This window comes from Oryctolagus cuniculus, chromosome 12 (assembly GCF_051225735.1).
Source record: "Oryctolagus cuniculus isolate XC-2025 breed Fujian yellow rabbit chromosome 12, ASM5122573v1, whole genome shotgun sequence".
NCBI lineage: Eukaryota > Metazoa > Chordata > Mammalia > Lagomorpha > Leporidae > Oryctolagus > Oryctolagus cuniculus.
In genome coordinates, this window is record NC_142878.1 from 68,263,645 (window position 1) to 68,278,447 (window position 14,803).

At 38.6% G+C, this 14,803-nt stretch overlaps 1 protein-coding gene and 1 long non-coding RNA gene across 4 annotated transcripts in view; one reads left to right on the top strand and one right to left on the bottom strand.

The window, feature by feature from the left end:
- LOC103351113 (uncharacterized) overlaps positions 1 to 14,803 on the top strand; it is a 45,244-nt gene that overhangs the window by 14,690 nt on the left and 15,751 nt on the right. The gene's annotated exons all lie outside the window — the stretch shown is intronic.
- SLC30A4 (solute carrier family 30 member 4) overlaps positions 2,409 to 14,803 on the bottom strand; it is a 40,749-nt gene continuing 28,354 nt past the window's right edge. For 2 of the 3 annotated variants that reach the window (XM_017348066.4, XM_002717889.6), the window contains exons 4-8: positions 14,599 to 14,752; positions 12,634 to 12,832; positions 11,221 to 11,326; positions 9,245 to 9,379; positions 2,409 to 8,514 (exon numbers count right to left, since the gene is read on the bottom strand). In XM_017348066.4, the coding sequence (XP_017203555.1) occupies positions 8,360 to 8,514; positions 9,245 to 9,379; positions 11,221 to 11,326; positions 12,634 to 12,832; positions 14,599 to 14,752 (749 nt within the window). In that variant the 3' untranslated portion in view covers positions 2,409 to 8,359. The remainder of the gene's footprint in view (positions 8,515 to 9,244; positions 9,380 to 11,220; positions 11,327 to 12,633; positions 12,833 to 14,598; positions 14,753 to 14,803) is intronic. The other variant, XM_089310265.1, reaches the window with a different exon arrangement.

Consider the following 14,803-nt stretch of genomic DNA (forward strand, 5'->3'; position numbering starts at 1 on the left):
GAATTAGCCTGGCAGCCTTCGCAGGTGACTATGATAAAATGAATGACCAGGAATCCAGGAGCCACTTCTTATCTTCACTCCAGTCCTTCATGCCAAACTTTCACTGTGATCACTGTTCACAGGCAAATAGCTCTGCATTCACAACAGCTGGAAGCGGAGGGGTGGGGGGATACAACAGAACGGGGATTAGATCTTCAAATCCCAGAGAAGTCAAAGGAACAGAGGTAGTCTGCCTTGCTTCAGGGCTAGCTTTGTTTTTATGCAGCCTCTAAAAACTTCCCTACTAAAAAAAAAAAAAAAAAAAAAAAAAATCCTGGGGCCAACCAACACTGAGGCGCAGTGGGTTAAAGCCCTGGCCTGCAGCGCCGGAATCCCATATGGGTGCTGGTTTGAGTCCTGGCTGATTCACTTCTGATCCAGCTCTTTGCTATGGCCTGGGAAAGCAGTGGAAGATGCCGAAGTCCTTGGGCCCCTGCACCCACATGGAAGACCCGGAAGAAGCTCCTGGCTCCTGGCTTTGGATCAGCTCAGCTCTGGCCATTGCAGCCATCTGGGGAGTGAACCAGCAGATAGAAGACCTCTCTTTCTGGCTCTACCTTTCTCTGTAACTCTGTCTTCCAAATAAATAAAATAAATCTTTAAAAAAAATCCTACTATTACCAAAAAATAACAATATATTTTGGAAAAAAAAACCCACACATTTTCCCATAGTGTCACCATCTGGTTAAAATGAATGTTAAAAACTAAAACCAAAACCAACCACAACCCAAACTACAAAAACTGGCAAGTGAAACAGACATTAGAAATTTGAAAATCAAACCAGAATGAGGTTCTGAAAAGTCCAGGACAGGAGACATGGAAGCTATTTGGTAACTCACAAAGTATCATGTTCACGTTGACTGGGTAAATGCCACGAGCCAAACTTGAATCTAATGGTGAGAGTCACGTGAGAGCCTGTTAAACCAAAATTCTGCTTGACAATGACAGTGGTGGTGACATTCCATTGCGGCTGGGTTTTTAAGTCTGCTAACCTTAAACATGATTCAGGTAGGGATTCTGTTTAGTCCTAAGGCTTCATACTTCCTATTTATGCCTAGTCTATTTCATAGCTTATAGAAATTATAATGGAACCATTGTTGGAGTTCAAAATATAACCAAAATATGAGTATTATACTAGTAAGTAAAACTGAAAGTATAGCACAAACAGGAGTTGTCTCCTCAAATTAGAATTTAGTATCTAGCATGAACCAAAAAATGACACATCAAAATAGAACTATAGCTAGGTAATCAAGTGATATGTAACATCTGTGATTACAAATATAACTTATCTACTCCTATATCTTGTAACTTTTTTTTGAATAGTTTTTTCCCTGGTTGAATTAAAACTTCTTAGTTGATTTTGGACAAAAGGCTGATAATTTGAAATCTCTGAAGAATATATTACTTTAAGAATAGGACAACCAATTTTCCTGTTATTTAGCAGATAAAATGCTATTTTTCATTGATTAGCTTCCAATTAGGCACAAACGAACAAGGTGCTAGATGTACATTTTTATTTCCTCTACTTTTTGTTATAACTTAAGTGAAATATTAAGAAAGCCAAGTAAGTCTTAAAAATTTATGAGTGGCTAGTGTGACATGGCAGGTAAAGTCACCACCTGCAAGGCTGGCATCCCATATGCTGGTTTGTGTCCTGGCTGCCCCACCTTTGATTCAGATTCCTGCTAATGGCCTGAGAAAATCAGTGGAAGATGACTCTAATACTTAGATCCCTGCCAACCACATGACAGACCCAGCTGAGGCTCCTGGCTCTAGGCTTTGGTCTGGTACAGCCCTGGCCATTGCAGGGAGCAAATCAGCATACGTAATTGGATGAGTGTGTTGTATTCCAATAATGTTATTTGTGGACAGTGAAGTATACTTAAAGTCCACTTAATTTTTATGTCATGGAGTATTATTATTCCACTGATTAAAAAAAATTAAAAATGTAAAACCCACTCTTAGCTCTTGGGCCACACAGAACAGGCTGCAGGACAGGTCTGGCCTGGGAGGGTGGTTTGCTGATCCCTGGCCCCACCAGTGGAGTCATCAGGCCATTCGAGGGTCCTTGCCAACCTTGCTTTCACAGTTGCTTCTTTCCTTTTTTTTTCTGCTTGCTGCTGGGACTGTACAAGTGACTGATTTCAAAAGAAAAAGGTTTTTAATATCCATTTTTATCCTATCTGGAATATTTTTTCAGGTTTATTTCTTAAATTTCTAAGATGATATTATACAATCTGAGATTATAAAACTAGTTAGGTTATAATCTATTTTTCAATGCTTTTCCTTTAAAGAATATGTTAAAAGGTCAACTATTGTTCCTTAATAAAAAGAACAGAAACTTACCTTAAAGAACTGTATATTTAAAATTTTTAATAAACCACATGACAATACTTTATTTAATAAATGTATAGGAAATTACAATTTGAAAATTGCAAATACAATACATATACATATATTTTGATCTTAATTACATGGACAAACCCCAGCTTCAAAATCTTTCTAAAATCAATCATATGCAAAATACCTGGTTTCTGAAGGGGCACATGAAAAAGTATATACATTTCTTAAACTGCGATATGGCTTATTGAATAACACATATTCAGAGAAGCATAAGCTTTCCAAGTATACAGTATCTTCTCAGTGGAAAGGTAACATATTGGCATGTTTCAATTCTGTGTTATTTCAGAATATACTTGCATTATTTAAATTGCCTCTCATAGACTGAACTGGGAAAGTCTCCAAAAATCACAAAATGTTGGTTGGTCCTCACAATATGATCCAAAAGTAGGTTAAACCCTTTGGGAACAAGAATTCAGTGACTGCCTGGCCTGAGTGAATACACAGAATTTGATACCATGGCACTCCCCTGACAATTTCTCCTCCAAACTGTGCATTCCCACTAACATCACAAACAATATACCTGGTGGGGATCTGTGAAATAATCCAAAGTGCTGGTCAACAAGATTCACAAGACAGATCTGGAGTTAGGGTTTGCAAATGGTATTTTGGCTATAGAGATAATATGCTTCATCAATTACTTGGATATCAGACTTACCTTCCCTCACCCCAGCAAAGAATAAGGTATCACTGCTCATTTACGACTAACACCCAGGAGCTAAGCTGAGTTCAAAGACAAACTGGATTTAGTTAACTAATCTTATATCTAGGAACACATTCTATAACATTGAATTTACCATCTACAAGGTAATCAACAGAAAAATTTCCTAAAATCTTATTTCAAAAGGGCTCAAATTCTGTAAGAACATGTTATTCCTTATCATGAACCAATTAATACAAATGTATAAAAAGAAAATAAATTCAGGGGCCGGTGCTGTGGCACAGTGGGTTAATGCCCTGGCCTGAAGTGCTGGCATCCCATATGGGTGCTGGTTCAAGACCTGGCTGCTCCACTTCCGATCCAGCTCTCTGCTATGGCCTGGGAAAGCTGTGGAAGATGGTCCAAGTCCTTGGGCCCCTGCACCCGCGTGGGAGACCCAGAAGACGCTCCTGGCTCCTGATCGACGCAGCTCCTGCCATTGCGGCCAATTGGGGAGTGAACCATCGAATGGAAGACCTCTCTCTCTCTCTGCGCCTCTCCTCTTTCTGAGTAACTCTGACTTTAAATCTTTTAAATCTTAAAAAAAAAAAAAAAAAAAGAAAATAAATTCAGTGAACTGTTTGTTTCAGGATCAAATGATTATCTCTACCAAAGCTGTGAGAGCAGTATTTGAGAAACAAGACCCATCGTCTTATTAGCAGTGATCTCTTGTGGTTGCACAGTGTGGAATAATTCTGTCTACCACAATGACTCTACAAAGTTTTGTGTGCAGAAGAATCTGGATTAGGAACAATCACCTGTCAAGAAAAGGCCCCTAACTATCTGGAAGCACACTTCTAAGTGGTGCCATTTCTTGGAAACACAAATTTTTTCTCATATTAAAATTAGAAGCTCATGGATCTGATCTTGATTATGCCTATTCTGGGAAAATTCTATTAGAGACAAATACTGTCAGCCGGAATATCTGGGTTGAAGAAACAGAACACTGAGACTCATAAGGGCAGGAAACTTGAGAATGGAAATCAAGCACCCAAAATTGAATATGAAAAGACAATGGCAAACTAAGAAATCCAGTGATTTAGTAAATAATGATGGGAGTGGTAAATTGTGAAAATCACATTACATAAGGCATAGCTCATGGAGACACATGAGCTACAATATAATAGCTTCTAGTTCTGCATATCAAATTTCTCTAAAATATGCTTTATTGTGCTCCTTTTGTATTTCTAAGGCATCATGATCTTTAGTGAAACAATAGGTCTTTTCCTAAAACAAATCAAGAGGCTGCACAGGTTGATGTATGCAAGGAACTCTGATTATGTGCAAATATTAATTAAGATATATCTGGAGCACCACAGCTTGTGAGAACTCGTATTGTAAACCAGAACTTCAAATCCTATGCTGGGGAAAGAATCCTGGGACCTTTTCATAAACACTTTTCCTGTATTACTGGGCCAAATGGCAGTGGCAAATCCAATGTTATTTATTCTATGCTTTTTGTATTTGGTTATCAAGCACAAAAAATAAGATCTAAAAAACTCTCAGTACTAGTACATAATTCTGATGAACACAAGGATATTCAGAATGGTACTGTAGAAGTTCATTTTCAAAAGATAATTGATAAGGAAGGAGATGATGATGAAGGCATTCCTAACAGTAATTTTATATATCCTGAACGCCCTACAGAGACAATGTTTCTATCATATAAGCGGGAAGAAAGACTTTTAAGGATGTTGGAAATCTTGACTTGGACCATAACAATTTTTTAATCTTGCAGGGTGAAGTTGAAAAGATTGCTCTGATGAGGCCAAAAGGCCAAACTGAACACGACTAGGGTATGCTTGAATATTTAGAAGATACATTTGGTTATGGGTGACTAAATGAACCTATCAAAGTTTTGTGTCAGAGAGTGGAAATATTAAGTGAATACAGAGGAGAAGTTAAACAGAGTTAACATAGTAGAAAAGGAAAAGGATGGCTTAGAAGGAGAAAAAAACATAGCTACTGAATTTGTCAAGTTGGAAAATGAAATATTTAGAGAAAAGAATCTTATTTGTCAATATTACATTTACGATCTGCAGAAATGAACTGCTGAAATGGAAAGTCAGAGGGAAAAAATTCATGAAAATATCAAAGAAATTAATGAGAAAAGCAATATACTGTCAAACGAAATGAAAACTAAGAATAAAGCTGTAAAAGACGTAGAGAAGCAGTAATCTTTTGGAAAGTACTAAAAGTATTTAGACTCAGTTACTTTTCATTGTGTGTGTGTGTGTCGGTATGTAAACTTACTGCCAGCACAATGGGAATGTAACACATTTGCCAGTATTTGAAATTGTCTCCTTGGTCCCCCCCCGCCAAAAAAAAAAGCCTTCATGGCCTGCACCTAAAAAAATAATGATATATCACAATGAAGAACTGACAAGTTTTTACACTGTGATCTGCTGTTCCATTGCAAAGTTAGTCATGCTATGTGTTTGTCCATCTCAGCCTCTGCCTTTCACAGGGCAGGAGAGAAGTCTTTGAGTACTCTGCTGAGAACTGTAACTAACAGTGTGGTTGTAGCCCAACAGGTGAAGGGGAGATCAAATGCTCTTTGTCAGAAAGTGTGCAGGGTGGGGTAGCGCTGTGGTGCAGCAGGTTAAAGCCCTAGCCTGTAGCGCCAGAATCCCATATGGGCACCAGTTCAAGTCCTGGTTGCTCCACTTCCAATCCAGCTCCCTGCTAATGTGCCTAGAAAAGCAGTAAAGGATGGCGGAAGTGCTTGGGCCCTTGCACCAGTGTGGGAGATCTGGAGGAAGCTCCTGGCTCCTGGCTTTGGATTGGCTGTGGCCATTTGGGTGGTGAATCAGTGGATGCAAGACCTCTCTCTCTTTATCTCTTTCTACTTCTCTCTATAACTATCTTTCAAATACATAAAATAAATCTTAAAAAAAAAATAAAAAGGAGTGCAGGCCATGGTTCTAAATACTGTTCATGTTCTTCTCTGTGTGTTTTGTCAATTTACAAAAAAAAAAAAAAAACAAAAACAAACAAAAAAAAAAAACCCAAAAACTATCAGTTCTCAAATCCTGTAGGTCCAGTGAAGTACAAATACAAAATCTGTAGTTCGTGCTACAAAGGCAAAGCAAAGGAAACTATATGAATCTCATTTTAAGCAGAACATGATAATTACAATTTACAAAAGTCTGCAGTGTTTTTGTATTTTACAAAAGGATCCTTTTCAATCCTCAAATGGATTTTAGATTGTTTTCATCAAGTAACTTTTTAAGGAACAGCTCATATGAAAAGCCAAATATAACTATATACGATACATGAAAGTTGACAAGGAATAGGCTCATAGATATGGGAAAATCAATAGCAGATAATGCATATTTTTCCCTTCTTCTTACTAGATACTCAAAGTCCATAAATGCTCAGGTGTCCACTGAATGTCTCTCCCTATTCTTAGTTGCCTATGATTACAATAATTTATTTTCTCCTGAAATTTTAGAGAAATTCAAATCACTATTTTTAATGATTCACAATAAAAATCCTATAAAGTAAATGTTCTATTCAATTCAACAACTACCTATTGGGTTTCATTAGGTACCACCAACCTTTTTATTGATACCATCAACTTCCAACAATCTTTTAGGTAAATCTAGGTTTTCTTAGGTTTACTTGCAGTAAGATACTTGGTTAGAAGATAAAATCTGTTCTGTAATCTTAATTTATACTACAAGACATCAGTAATGACTACCTAGGATTTCAATTTACAACATAGATTGTAGAGAACATTGTTACCCTACTCTAATTCTCTGCAGAGTCCAGAACCATTCTTGTTCCAGGAAATTGCCCCTACTAAAAGGGGACTCCTCTTGTTCACAAAGATAATCTCAAAACCAGTGGCAACACAGTGAAACATGAATATTCACAGCTGCTTCCTTAGCATAACCATTACCAATTAGTTTTTGTTCAGTTTGGAAAGTTTTATGCTTAGCCTCCCTACAGAAGATTTAATATCCATTCTGATTTCAGTGATTTAAAATACGTATACATGTGAGGTTAAAAAAAAAACCTTTACTGTTTTGTTTTCCCAAAATAAAATCTCCCCCATCACTTCTGGGCATTTCTGCCACTGTATTATCGGAAATCCTCAAAATTATTTCTTCAATTTGGATTCCTGGAGTCCACAGAGAGTCCTTAACTTACATAATAAACCAGAAATTCTCTCTGAAATAATGTAGTTAATCTGTATGTGAGAGTTGGGTTATTAAAATTGAACTTTGGTCCTCTAGAGAGTTTCACTCTGAAACGTGCAAACAGATTATCTGCATGGAGGCAGGAGCCAAGGTACTAAATAAACTGCAAAATGTTGGTAATTCTTAATGGGACAGAGGATGTGTGTTTGTTTTGTCGTCCCACTCCTGCTGTTCTTAAGACAATTCTGTGAACAATAAGTGATTTTAGAAAGACAAATCTGAAATTCCACACCCCATCCTTGATCTTTTATTTTGTTTTAAATCATTATAGAATAATTTGAGTTAAGACTATCTTCTGCCATTCAGAACACTGAAAATATTTCCTAAATAATTTAATGACAGTGACCACAATATGTAAAGATTTGGTTCTTGTAAGATTTACAAATAATCACAAACATTAACTTTGAGATTTAAAACCCTGTTATTTCTGGAAAAAGCTGTTTATAAAGTATAACAATAACATTAAGACTTGGGAAATAAAACATTTCTGAAACACTTAGGAATACATGCTCATTCCATTCTCTGGATAATTACTAGTAATTTCTGAAATCTGTTGAGAAGTAATCTGTGTAAAAAGAGAGCAGCAATTCCAGAAGCTGGGTGTCAAGATTACACAATTAAAAACATCAGTTTTCCAGCACTGGCTTGATAGAAAATGGCCTTTAAAAAGTATTTTTAAATGCAAATACTGAATTGTCGATGCTTCCTTTAAGATATATACTCTGTCAAATTAACGAAGCAGGGTCTTGGATTGTCTTCTATGAGGTATCTGTAGAGTCACGTCTCTTTCTGTAAACAATGTTTTGGAAACATCTTCATGTGAAAAATCATGAAGTCTCACTTTACCATTAAGCAGAGACTGGCACTGTCAAGCTGGAGTGATTGTTTTGAGAGACTAGTACTTGATATGGACACAGCTGTCAGGGACTCCACTTTCTCATCTAGGTTTGCATTTATTGCTCTCAAGTCTGTGACTGCAGGATAAATAAGGCAGTAGTCCCCCAAATACAGAAGGTTAGGGACTGGAACTCTGACAATTTGCGCAAGTTCTGTCCACTTCTTGCCTGTAACTCTGAAGTTGAATGGTACATTTATACATGCCAAATGTGTTCAATAACAAGTGCTTTGCCTTGGACTGTACTTCCTCCCATTTAGATGAACTTCCAGGAACTGCAATGTCAAGAAAACATCATTACTATTCATTGTAATACACATTAGTGAATAACATACAGGGAAAAAAAACTCAACCATAATAGACTGAACATACTTTTATTAGTCTGATTTCTACCCCTTTAAGCTATTCCATTAGAGAAGTACGAGAGTTCTTCCAAAAGTTAGTGGAAAATGTGTATTATGAAACAACTCTGCATGGATTACAATTTTTAGCACCAAAATAAATTTATCTTTTAATTCCATTTTCCAGTGAACTTTCTGAGGCATCCTTTTGTGTGTCAGTTTACATATCCAAACGAATTCTCATTTTCTAATCTCTGCAGTCCATTCTCAGAGAAAGAACAGACAGTTATAAACCTGTCATTCACTTTTTAAATAAACCACATGCATGCATTATTTTGATAAAAAAAAAAACCAAAAAGCATCAATCTGTAAGATAAACAAAAAGAAGATTCTAGTTTTTCTTATGTAGAAAAGAACATGAGAGGCACACTCACTGCCTTTAATTTGAAAGTGAACATCAATTTGTAATGTCTCACCTCAGAGAGGTCAGAAATGACTGTTCTGCTACCAGTAGTGCCCTGCAACTCACCCTTTGAAGAGTCTCACCCCTCCCTTAAAACCAAGCTTTTTAGCAGAAAAGTTCCTACTTAACGAAAAGCACAGATGTTTAGTTCCTAAGGCAGCTCCATGAACCCCATGCTCCTATTTACCCTCAGCAACATACTTAGCTGTATGTGAACTATGGCAGTAGATTTTCCTGAAGTGAGAGACCAGATGTTTAAATCGTCCACTGAATAAACATCTTCTATTTTCATCAAGGCTTCCTTGATATAGTCTATGTTCAAGTGGCTTGGTACCCCTATTAGTTCGGAATAAATACTTTATAAATAAAGTTTATTTGGAAAAAAAAGTTTTACATTTAAAAATGCATAATTTTTTTCAAAGAAAATAAATGGTTTTGCCAAATTCAGTTTAAACAAATACTTTAAAATATATTAACACTTTAAGATAAACTATACATACATGTCTTTTCAAAAGATGGAGGATAGTACACAAGAGGTGAATACATGCTTTTAAAAAAAGTTCATTCTCACTAAAAAGCAATGTCAACTGAACCAGAATATTCTGTTTCACAGAAAAGCAAGAATAGGCAAAAAAAAAGAAAAAAAAAAAAAGAAACATACAATGATGGTAAGTCTATTGCTGAGAACTTTTACTTTAATGTTGTTAGGATGTTGTAAATTCAACAACGTGGCAAGTTTAATAGGAATTAAGGAATGAATAAACCACTAAGCATAACTACATTAAGAATCAAGTTGGGGGGGTGCAATGGGATAAGCCACTGCCTGCAATGCCAGCATCCCATACATGTGATGATTTTCATCCCAGCTATTCCAATTCTAATCCAGCTCTCTGCTAATGCACCTGGTAAAACAGTGGGAAATGGCCCAAGTGCTTGGGCCCCTGTACCCACATGGGAGACCTGGATGAAGCACCTGACTCCTGGCTTTGGCTTGTCTCAGCCCTGGCCATTGCAGCCATTTGGGGAGTGAGCCAGTGGATGGAAGATCTCTTTCTGTATCTCTGCCTCTCTCTTCATGTAACTTGGCCTTTCAAATAAATACAAAAAATCAAGTTGCACACTTGTCCTAGTCCCACAGTTTATCACCAGCAGGACTTCAATCAAGCTTTTTTTTTTATCCCTCTGAACCTCAATTTTCTTGTCTGTAATGTAGCTAATTTACCTCATTGTATGCCTGACGTACTTGGCTTAGCTTTTAAAAAGGTTAAAATGGAAATAGATGGGAGAGTGTGTTAATCCTTCTATATTATATACACATAAGGTAGTGTTATATACCATGATAAGTACCAATAAAAAGCAGAAGACATGGCTCCTACCTAGACTGCCCTCTCTGACTCTAAATCTTTTTTTTTTTTTTTTTTTTTTGACAGGCAGAGTGGACAGTGAGAGAGACAGAGAGAAAGGTCTTCTTTTGCCGTTGGTTCACCCTCCAATGGCCGCAGCGGCGCACCGCGCTGATCCGGTGGCAGGAACCAGGAGCCAGGTGCTTTTCCTGGTCTCCCATGGGGTGCAGGGCCCAAGAACCTGGGCCATCCTCCACTGTACTCCCTGGCCACAGCAGAGAGCTGGCCTGGAAGAGGGGCAACCGGGACAGAATCCGGCGCCCCAACCGGGACTAGAACCGGGTGTGCTGGCGCCGCTAGGCGGAGGATTAGCTTAGTGAGCCGCGGCGCCTGCGGACTCTAAATCTGAATTACAAAGTGATAAACCCTGGGCCAGCGCCGTGGCTCACTTGGTTAATCCTCCGCCTTGTGGCGCCGGCATCCAGTATGGGTGCCAGGTTCTAGTCCCAGTTGCTCCTCTTCCAGTCCAGTCCAGCTCTCTGCTGTGGCCCGGGAGGGCAGTGGAGTATGGCCCAAGTGCTTGGGCCCCTGCACCCACATGGGAGACCAGGAGGAAGCACCTGGCTCCTGGCTTCGGATCGGTGCAGCACTGGTTGTAGCGGCCATTAGGGGAGTGAACCAACGGAAGGAAAACTTTCTCTCTGTCTGTCTCTCATTGTCTATAACTCTACCTGTTAAATAAATAAATAAATAAATAAACTAAAAACAAAAACAAAAACAAACAAAAAAACAACAAAGTGATAAACCCATAATGAGGATATTAATGAGCCTTACCTTCCAGTATTATCACTACTGTGTCCCATATGATGCGAAATGTTGTAAAAGCCACAAGTAATGAGAATACATATGTACAGATGGGATCAGCAATCTTGTATTCTGGCTAAAAGGTAACAGATCAAAGTTTTATGATTAAATATAGACAGACATAACAGAAACTACAGAGCAAGGGTGGGGAATGTCCAGCCTGTGGGCCATATAAGGTCTGCAAAATCATTTGGCCTGGCCCTGCCAACACAATGACAGGCAGCACTTGAAATTCAATACATCTATAGCAGGCTAATTTTTAAGCTGATAATTTTGTATGGCCTGCGAATGATGTTATAAATATCTAAATGACTCTTCACAGAAAAAAAGGTTCCCACCTCTGCTATAAAGCAAAGCAAGGCATATATCCCCTATTATTTGGCACTCTTTAGTGGGACTGGAGAATCTCTCTAAAACTCAGATATTGTAACTGAGAACCACTGTCAGTCTTTCCTGACTGTTCCAATGACTTTCCTCACGGCACTTATTTCCAGAAGTTTTATCACTTATTCTATTCTCCTCTGTGCCTTCACTAACTCGTTCACCCAGAATTATAGAATATCAGAGCTGGAAGGAGTTTTAGCAGGTATTTAAGCCCTTCAAATTAAAGACAAGGAAACTCAAATTTAAAGCTGAGGTACTAGCCGGCGCCGCGGCTCACTAGGCTAATCCTCCGCCTTGCGGCCCCGGCACACCGGGTTCTAGTCCTGGTCGGGGCGCCGGATTCTGTCCCGGTTGCCCCTCTTCCAGGCCAGCTCTCTGCTGTGGCCAGGGAGTGCAGTGGAGGATGGCCCGAGTACTTGGGCCCTGCACCCCATGGGAGACCAGGATAAGTACCTGGCTCCTGCCATTGGATCAGCACGGTGTGCCGACCACGGCGGCCACTGGAGGGTGAACCAACAGCAAGGGAAGACCTTTCTCTCTGTCTCTCTCTCTCACTGTCCACTCTGCCTGTCAAAAAATAAAAAAAAATAAAGTTGAGGTACTTGCTCAAGGTCAAAGCATTAAAACTAACATAGCTAAGACTATAACTCAGATATCTAGATTTTGAGCCCAGTATATATTTCATTACCTACTAGTTCAGTGACAAGGCTGAAAATTGAGTTCTTCAGTGAAGGCATTACCAAAACCAGGTACAGATAAGTTACCTGGTAAGGTGATACCATTGTGTTTACTTCTAACAAAGTGTTACACAGATAGCCAATTAAGTTTATAGCAATGCAAAATGAATAGAACTGGCACTGAAGTTCAGTATACTGATAAAAAACAGTCAACTTTAGTTTTAATGTTGAAATTAAATCCATCTTGAAATAGATTAATATTATAATAGAAAATAGAAAAATTAGCAATAGTATTAAATAGAAAAATTAGCAATAGTATTACCTTGAATCGTATGATGTATGCAGCTATTAGCACACCAACGCTCTGTACCAAATCTCCCAAGGCATGTACAAATGCAGCTCTAACTGCCAGGCTATCCTGCCCATGGCTGTGTCTACCAGAACCTGTGGTAGGAGAATTTGAAGGCAGGGAATGGGAATGGGAGTGATGATGACCAGACTGATTCAACAGAAAACCCATTCTGTTAAAAACAAAAGAAAACATTATTATTTTTCCTAATATTATTGACAACAATATGCTACTAGTCATGACACTAATGAAGCAGCATGAAACCAATTCATTTAATAAGAACTCGAGCACCTATTAGTATTCTGTTCTAGATGTTGGCTTCAAAGCAGTGACTATGACCAATCTTCCCTACCCCATGGAGCTTATGTTCTAGTAGAGAAGGCAGAGAAGCAAGCAAATAAATAATGTACAGACAGGTAATGTGAAATGCTATGAGGAAACATGAAGCATTGTAATGGGATGGAGAATGATGAGAAGAGTGGTCAGGGAAGGCCTGCTCCAGCCAGAACAGAGGACAGAACAGCCCTACAATGAAAATGTATTCCAGTTACTTGAGAAAAAAAAGACAGCCATTGTGACCAAAATTAAATGAGCAAAAGTGCTAAGGGATGAGTTGAAAAGGTATAAAAGGTCTTATAAAAAGGGTTTTGTAAGGACTTTTGATTGTATTCTGGGTATAAATAGAAGCCACTTTGGGCAGGGATTGGTAAACTATGGCTGCTACATCATATGTGGCCACCAACTGTTTTTGTACATAAAGTTTTACTGGAACAGGGCCATGTTCATTTGTTTATATATCCTGAGTGTGGCTGCTTTCATTCTCTAACAGCAGAGGTGAACAGCTTTGAGGAGGTATGGTTCTCAGAGCAAATACTTACTATCTAGCCCTTTACAGAAAAAGTTTACTGGGACTGGCATGTGGCACAGTGGATAAAGCATCTGCCTTTGATTCTGGCATGCCATATGGGCACCGGTTTGAGACTTGGCTTCCCTACTTCTGATCCAGCTCCCTGCTAACGTGCCTGGAAAAGCAGCAGAAGATGGCCCAAGTGCTTGAGCCCATGTACACACTTTAGAGACCTAGGAGAATCCTGGTGTTGGCCTAGCCCAGCACTGACCATTGAGGCTACTGAGGAGTGAACCAGCAGATGGAAGACCTCTCTCTCTGTCTCTCCCTCTCTCTGTAACTCTGCTCTTCAGATACATAAAATAAATAAAAAAAAAAAGTTTTCTCAATCCTGGTCTAAATGACTAAGTATATAATTTAAATGTAGCAGCTTTTAGGAAAAACAATTAGCAGTTTAAAAATATAGTTAACATTATATATCCTAAAAGTCAAACAACAAAAATCTTTGTCCTATTTAAATTCTCGGGTTTTAGTCGAATTGCAGTATATCTGAGCAAACTAACAAGGAACTTAGAATGCCCAAGTGTTCTTTTTTTTTTTTCCTTTAAAAATGATTTATTTATTTGAAAGGCAGAGTTACAGAGCAGGGAGACAGAGAGACAGATACAGAGAGAGAGATTGAGATTGATCAGTCTTTCATCCACTGGTTCACTCCCCAAATGGGCAGAATGGCCAAGGCTGGGCCAGGCTGAAGCAGGAGGCAGGAGCTTCTTCCCAGTCTCCCTCATGGGTGCAGGGGCTCAAGCACTTGGGCCATCCTCTGCTGCTTTCTCAGGTGCATTAGCAGGGAGTTGGATAGGAACTGGAGCAGCTGGGACTTGAACAGATACCCATATGGGATGCTGATGTCACAGGAGGTGGCTTTACCTACTATACTACAATGCCGGCCCTGCCCAAGTGTTTTTATAAAAAATATTAATGTGCTATGTAATCTGAAAATATGAAAATGTGAAATCATTACTGATTAGATCTACAATAGTTTCTACATTCACATTTACTTAAAATATTAACATGAAAAATACAGAACTTACATTACATTAACTGCAACTCCAACAGCTGCAGTGATGAGCATTATATCTCCGTTTATCTCATAGTTCATATGGATAGTTCTTTGCACAGCTTCATATAAGAGGAATCCCATTAATATATACACCAACAGCACACTAATCATAGCCGACAAAACCTCTAAGGTGAAATATATAAAACAAATATATATTCAGCATCGTTATAACAACT